At 56.3% G+C, this 7,623-nt stretch overlaps 1 protein-coding gene across 2 annotated transcripts; it reads left to right on the forward strand.

Annotated features, from left to right (window-relative positions):
• Positions 1 to 707: 707 nt before the first annotated feature.
• On the forward strand, positions 708 to 6,952 carry EPHX3 (epoxide hydrolase 3). Of its 2 annotated transcripts, XM_050769701.1 has the most exons (8): positions 708 to 760; positions 1,880 to 2,167; positions 2,275 to 2,360; positions 2,745 to 2,902; positions 3,051 to 3,179; positions 5,811 to 5,914; positions 6,004 to 6,140; positions 6,249 to 6,952. In XM_050769701.1, exons 2-8 carry the CDS (start codon positions 1,925 to 1,927, stop codon positions 6,472 to 6,474), a joined length of 1,083 nt encoding a protein of 360 aa, XP_050625658.1. In that variant the 5' UTR covers positions 708 to 760; positions 1,880 to 1,924; the 3' UTR covers positions 6,475 to 6,952. The 2 variants fall into 2 exon arrangements, with proteins under 2 accessions (XP_050625658.1, XP_050625657.1); XM_050769700.1 differs by having other exon boundaries at positions 714 to 2,167.
• Positions 6,953 to 7,623: the final 671 nt, after the last annotated feature.

Below are 7,623 nucleotides of genomic sequence, written 5' to 3' on the forward strand. Positions count from 1 at the left end.
TCGAGGATATCGGGAGAAGGTTGGAAAATAGGAGGAAGAAGCTGGCTGGGTTTTTTTTTTTTGGTTTTTTTTTTTTTTTTTTTTTTTTTTTTTTTTTGAGTCCGAGTCTCGCTCTGTCGCCCAGGCTGGAGTGCAGTGGCGCAATCTCGGCTCACTGCAACCTCTGCCTCCTGGGTTCACGCCATTCTCCTGCCTCAGCCTCCCGAGTAGCTACAGGCGCCAGCCACCACGCCCGGCTAATTTTTTTGTATTTGTTTGTTTGTTTAGTAGAGACGGGGTTTCACCATGTTAGCCAGGATGGTCTCGATCTCCTGACCTTGTGATCCGCCCGCCTCGGCTTCCCAAAGTGCTAGGATTACAGGCGTGAGCCACCGCGCCCGGCCAGAAGCTGGCTTCTTGCAGGGACAGCAGGGCCGCAAGGCTCTGTGACTCTAGGCCCCATCACACCCGGCCCTGTCCCACTTCCTTTTTCGGCCAAAACCCCAGAACCCCAGTGATTCAATAGGTCGGGTCCTCCTCGGGGGAACCAGGCCTGCCCTCTAGGAATCAGGGTATCCCCGCCTCCTTGGCCAGCTCTCGGAGCCTGGGACTCAACACCTGCCGATTGGCTGCCGGGCCAGGACCTGTCGCTTGGGCATCAGTGGCCGCCGCCGTCCAATCACAGACGTACAGGGGCGGGCGTGTGGGCCTGTTGGACCAGCAGGAGGACGGCGACGGACCGAGGCCGCTGGACCCGCCGTTGGAACCACAGCTGGGTGAAGTCAGTGCTGCTAGGTCTTTGGAGCCAGACCGAGGGGAGGGTCGCGCGCCCCAGGGTGGGGAGCACCAGGCGGGCGTCGGCCGGGTCTCCCGAAGCCTCCTCGAGCCGTTAATACCGCCCGTGCCTCCCTCCTAGTCCTACATCTGGCATTGCCTGTCTCTCTTCGGTTTCCAGGCCCGCCCGACCCGCCATATTAGGTCGCGGCCCCGCCCTCCGTCTCATTGGCCCCCCCTACCCAGGCCGACCCTCAGCTCTTTGGCCCAGGCTCCCGCCTTCTCCGCCCAATGTTAGGCCTCACCTTCTCTAGGATCCACCCTCTCCCCGCCCACCTTCATAAGCCACACCTACCACTCCAACTCTCCTTTCTGGCTTGTAGGCCGCACCTACTCTGCATATGCCCCGCCCCTCACTCCAGGTCCGCCCACTTAACTGAGGATCCAGGATCCCCTCCTTAAGGTTTGGGCTCGGAATTGCCTTTTTTTTTTTTTTTTTTTTTCTTGTGACGGAGTTTCCCTGTTGTCACCCAGGCTGGAGTGCAGTGGCGCGATCTGAGCTCACTGCAACCTCCACGTCCCGGGTACAAGCGATTCTCCTGCCTCAGCCTCCCAAGTAACTGGGATTACAGGCGCCCACCACCACGCCCACCTAATTTTTGTATTTTTAGTAGAGACGGGGTTTCACCACATTGACCAGGCTGGTCTCGAGCTCTTGACCACAGGTGATCCGCCCGCCTCGGCCTACCAAAGTGCTGGGCTTACAGGCATGAGCCACCGCGCCCGGGTCGGAATTGCCTTCTTTAGACCCTCGCCCACCTGCTGCTGAGTCCTCCTGGGCCCCGCCCCAGTCCTAAGCCCAGCACACGCCCTGCTAGGCCCCGCCCATTTCTTTCCCCCCTTTCCAACCCGTTCCTCCCCAGCCTCTGCACCCTACCCTTATTTCCTGTCCCTGTCGCGCCCAGGTGTTTACCTGGCACTCAGGTGAGTCGTGCGCTCCGGCGGTTTCGGTCGGAGCTGCCTGCCTCTTCCCTCAGCGCGTCCCACAAACCCCGACGGCATGGAGGGGCCCCAGGCCAAAGGCGGTGGGCCCCTGAGCCCTGACACCGCCTCGCCACTGCTGCAGGTGACCCCGGCCGGCAGCGCCGCCGTGGTCCCGGAGCGCAGCGACATGCCCGAGCTGGTGGTAACCGCGCTGCTGGCGCCGTCGCGCCTGTCGCTGAAGCTGCTGCGCGCCTTCATGTGGAGCCTGGTGTTCTCGGTGGCGCTGGTGGCCGCGGCGGTCTACGGCTGCATAGCGTTCACGCACGTGCTGTGCCGGCCCCGGCGCGGCTGCTGTGGACGCCGTCGGAGCGCGTGCCCCGCCTGCCTGAGCGACCCCTCGCTGGGCGAGCATGGTTTCCTGAACCTCCAGGTGATCGCACGGGGGCGCTATCGGGGCTGCGGGGTCGTGTGGGGTCGAGACGGTTCAAGCCTAGGGAGGGAGGGTTCCCCAGGCTTCAGGCCGTGCCCTCCCCCTAGAGCTCGGGCCTGCGTCTGCACTATGTCTCGGCTGGACAAGGCAAAGGACCCCTCATGCTGTTTCTGCACGGCTTCCCTGAGAACTGGTACGTCTGGGGCCCAGGGGCCTGAGGCGCACGGGACTCGGGGGCAGGTGGAGCTTGGGTTCCCAAGAGGCAGTGGGGAGGGCTGCGTAGATCGGAACAAGCTGATCATAGATGGGGACAGGGGTACTGGCCAGCATACCCAGATCCCTAGGCTCTGAAGGGACAGGACAAAGGGGTACTGAGGTTGATTGAGGCTCCCTGGATTCAGGGTGTAGTTGGCTTCAGCCTCAGCCTCTGCCTCTGCCTCTGCCTGGGATTCCCCATCCTCCTTTTAGGGGAAGTTTAGAGCAGGAAGGAGGGGTTGCCAATGGTCGCTGATGGGCGTAGGGTGCAGGTGCAACCTGAGGGCCCTGACTCAGCCTCTCTCCCCCACCCGCCTGGCAGGTTCTCCTGGCGTTACCAGCTCCGGGAGTTCCAGAGCCGCTTCCATGTTGTGGCTGTGGATTTGCGAGGTTACGGCCCCTCAGATGCACCCCGGGATGTGGACTGCTACACGATCGACCTGTTGCTGGTGGACATCAAGGATGTCATCCTAGGCCTGGGTGCAGACATACCCCCATCCTAGGCGTGGCCTCCCTCATCCTGCACACACACATACCCCCACTTTCTCCTTGCTGGAACCTACTTCCCCCACCCCTGCTTCAGTCCTACCTGGCACCTCACTTATGCCAGCTCCTCGGATTCCCACAGGTTACTCCAAGTGCGTCCTTGTGGCCCATGACTGGGGTGCCCTCCTTGCCTGGCATTTCTCCATCTACTACCCATCCCTGGTCGAGCGGATGGTTGTGGTCAGTGGTGCCCCCATGTCGGTGTACCAAGGTGTGTGTGGGAGTCTGGGACACTGGGATGTACTTGTGTGCAAGGGGGCAGGTACATGTGTATGTGTTTGCAATTCTCTGTATACCTGTCAACACATCAGGGGCCGAGGGTGCAGCAATCAACCCAGGTCCCTTCCGTTGTGGAACTCCTCATTCGGAAATTAATGACACGCCAGACCCAGTGGCTCACACCTGTAATCCGAGCCCTCTGGGCCGCTGAGGTGGGAGGATCACTTGAGGCCAGGAGTTCAAGACCAGTCTGGTCAACATAGCAAGACCCCAACTGTCTCTACAAAAAAAAAAAAAAAATTGTCATTGGTGGTGCATGCCTGTAGTCCCAGCTACTCGGGAGGCTGATGCAGGAGAATCTCCTGAACCCGGGAGGTGGAGGTTGCAGTGAGCCAAAACCATGCCATTGCACTCCAGCCTAGGCAACAAAAGCAAAACTCTGTCTCAAAAAATAAATATATAAAATAAAATATGGTCAGGCGTGGTGGCTCTTGCCTGTAATCCCTGCACTTTGGGAGGCCAAGGCCGGTGGATCACTTGAGCCCAGAAGTTCAAGACCAGCCTGGCCAACATGGTAAAACCCCGTCTCTACCAAAAATACAAAAAAGTCAGCCGGCCATGGTGGCACACACCTGTAGTCTCAGCTACTCGGGAGGCTGAGGCAAGAGCATCGCTTGAACCTGAGAATTGGAGGTTGCAGTAAGCCAAGATCGCACCACTGCACTCCAGCCTGGACGACAGAGTAAGACTCTGTCTCAAAAATAAAATAAAATAAAATAAAAATCAATCACAATACACTTAGGACTAATCCACATTTTTTTATAGCGTTTACAGTAACAAGGAACGTGCACACAGTAACCTACTTAAGGCTCCTGGGCTTATGAAGGTTGTGTTATCCCCATGTTCCAGCTGGAGGAAACTGAGGCTGGGGAGGTTAACAATGTCTATCATATCACCTGATGTTAATACTCAGCATTGTGGTCATAACTGTGCTCTCTCTCTTTCTCTCTCTTGTTGGTTTTTTTTTGTTTTGTTTTGTTTTTTTGAGACGGAATCTTGCTCTGTCGCCAGGCTGGAGTGCAGTGGTGTGATCTCAGCTCACTGCAACCTCCGCCTCCCAGGTTCAAGTGATTCCCCTGCCTCAGCCTCCCAAGTAGCTGGAATTACAGTCCACCACGCCAGGCTAATTTTTTGTATTTTAGTAGAGACGGGGTTTCACCATGTTGGCCAAGATGGTCTCAATCTGACCTCATGATCTTCCCAAAGTGCCGGAATTACAGGCGTGAGCCACTATGCCCAGCCACTTTTTTTTTCTTGAGATGGAGTCTCGCTCTGTGCAGTGCAGTGGTGCAATGTCAGCTCACGGCAACCTCCACTCACGGCAACCTCCGCCTCTCAGGTTCAAGTGATTCTCTTGCCTCAGCCTCCTCAGTAGCTGAAACTACAGACGTGTGCCACCATACCCGGCTAATTATTTTGTGTTTTTAGTAGAGACAGGATTTCACCATGTTGGCCAGGCTGGTCTTGAACTCCCGGGCTCAAGCGATCTGCTGGCCTCGGCCTCCCAAAGTGCTGGGATTACAGGAGTGAGCCACCACGCCTAGCAACTTCTACCTCCTGGGTTCAAGTGACTCTCCTTCCTTAGCCTCCAGAATAGCGGGGACTACAGACACGCGCCACCATGCCCAGCTAATTTTTGTATTTTTAGTGGCGATGGGGTTTCATTGTGTTGCCCAGGTTAGTGTCTAACTCCTGACCTCAAGAGATCTACCCGCCTTGGCCGGGTGCGGTGGCTCAAGCCTGTAATTCCAGCACTTTGGGAGGCCGAGACGGGCGGATCACGAGGTCAGGAGATCGAGACCATCCTGGCTAACCCGGTGAAACCCCGTTTCTACTAAAAAAAATACAAAAAACTAGCCGGGCGAGATGGTGGGCGCCTGTAGTCCCAGCTACTTGGGAGGCTGAGGCAGGAGAATGGCGTAAACCCGGAAGGCGGAGCTTGCAGTGAGCTGAGATCCGGCCACTGCACTCCAGCCCGGGCGACAGAGCGAGACTCCGTCTCAAAAAAAAAAGAGATCTACCCGCCTTGACCTCCCAAAGTGCTGGGATTACAGGCGTGAGCCACCGCGCCCGGCCTATATATATATACATACATACACACACACACACACACACACACACACACATATATATATATATATATATATATATTTTTTTTTTTTTTTTGTAGATACAGGGGTCTCCTTAAGTTGCTTAGGATGAACAGGGAGTTTTGTCTGTCTCATTCACTGCTGTATCTAGAACAAGGCCTGGCATGCAGTAGTTGCTCAATAAGTGTTAGCTGAAGCAGAAGAAACGCACCCTGGCCTGGGCAGGGGAAGCACACCAGTGGATATGGGGGTTCCCAGGAGATGCCCCCATCCTGTGGATAGTGAAACATGGCAGTAGGGAATGTAGCTGGTGCCCACGCCAGGAGGGGTGTCTGGTACCTTCACAGACCCAGGCAGGCAGCAGTGGCATTCCTGAGGCTTGTGTGCCTGACCTGGGTGTGTGTAGGGGTGCAGGTGTGTGGGGCCATCCCAGGGGCAGGCCTTACATCTCTCCCCTAACCTTTCCATCCCAGACTATTCCCTGCACCACATCAGCCAGTTCTTCCGTTCCCACTACATGTTCCTGTTCCAGCTGCCCTGGCTGCCCGAGAAGCTGCTGTCTATGTCTGACTTCCAGGTACAGAGGGTACCGGTTGAAGGGAGGAGGGAAGCAGGTCAGGGCTGGGCAGACTGGGCACCGAAGCCAGAGTCCTGCTGTGTACCTAGATTCTGAAGACCGCCCTCACCCACCACAAGACAGGCATCCCACGCTTGACCCCCAACGAGCTCGAGGCCTTCCTTTATAACTTCTCTCAGCCTGGTGGCCTCACTGGGCCCCTTAACTACTACCGAAACCTCTTCAGGTAAGACCAGATGCCAAGCATGAACGCAGGAGATTTGCAGGGGCTGGGCGGGGGTGGGAGGCAAGCCATCCTTCTGCCTGTCTGTCTGCCTGTCTGTCCTGGCCACAGGAACTTCCCCTTGGAACCCCAGGAGCTGGCCACACCCACATTGCTGCTGTGGGGGGAGAAGGACACTTACTTGGAGCAGGGGCTGGTGGAAGCCATCAGCAGCCGCTTTGTGCCAGGCCGCTTGGAGGCCCACATCCTGCCAGGCATGGGGCATTGGATCCCACAGAGCAACCCCCAGGAGATGCACCAGTACATGTGGGCCTTCTTGCAAGACCTGCTGGACTAGTGGCCCTTGCTGGCCTGCCCAGGAGGCATGGATACTCAGGAAGGAACACACATATCTGCCTGTGCCTGGGAGTCCATCCAATGTCCATACATGGGTGGACTCTTGAATCGCTCATACGTATGGGACTCCTGGATCTCACACAGGTGCACCTATGGGTGCCTTGGGACACACTAACCCCTGTACTCACAGGCATGGATGCATGCATGTGTAACAAGAACTTTGACCCTGGGAACTGGGTATACCTCTCCTCCAGTGGAGCCAGATGCCAAGGGGCCTCACTCTGCTCTTTGCCAAAGTTGGTTCTCTGCCATAGCTGCACAAACCTTAAACCCTGACCTTCCTGTCCCCGCCTTCCACCTCCTGCCTGGGTCTTCAGCTCAGTGCTACTCTCAATATGATACTGCTGACCGCATTTGGCTAGTTCAAGTTAAATGTATGTTAATGGAAATGAAATACAATGAAAATGCAGTGCTCAGTCACACCAGCTGTATTTCTTTTTTTTTTTTTTTCCCTTGAGACGGAGTCTTGCTCTGTTGCCCAGGCTGGATGGAGTGCAATGGATGCAGTCTCGGCTCACTGCAGCCTCCACCTCCCAGGTTCCAGCGATTCTTGTGCCTCAGCCTCTCGAGTAGCTGGGACTACAGGTGCGTCACCAGGCCTGACTAATTTTTGTATTTTCAGTAGAGATGGGGTTTCACCATGTTGGCCAGGCTGGTCTGGAACTGCTGATCTCAAGTGATCTGCCCACCTTGGCCTCCCACAGTGCTGGGATTACGGGCGTGAGCCACTGTGCCTGTCCACACCAGCTGTATTTCACATGCTCAATTGCCACATCAGTGAAGAAAGTTCTATGTGGCAGCGCTGATGAGGGTAATCCTAGCTTAGGAGCAGGGGTCAGGGCCAGCCGCAGTGGCTCAAACCTGTAATCCCAGCACTTTGGGAGGCCGAGGTGGGCGGACCACGAAGTCAGGAGATCGAGACCATCCTGGCTAACATGGTGAAACGCTGTCTCTACTAAAAATACAAAAAATTAGCCAGGCGTGGTGTCAGGTACCTGTAGTCCCAGCTACTCAGGAGGCTGAGGCAGGAGAATGGCGTGAATCCAGAAGGCAGAGCTTGCAGTGAGCCGAGATCACGCCACTGCACTTC

This window comes from Macaca thibetana, chromosome 19 (genome assembly GCF_024542745.1).
Source record: "Macaca thibetana thibetana isolate TM-01 chromosome 19, ASM2454274v1, whole genome shotgun sequence".
Classification (NCBI taxonomy): Eukaryota; Metazoa; Chordata; class Mammalia; order Primates; family Cercopithecidae; genus Macaca; species Macaca thibetana.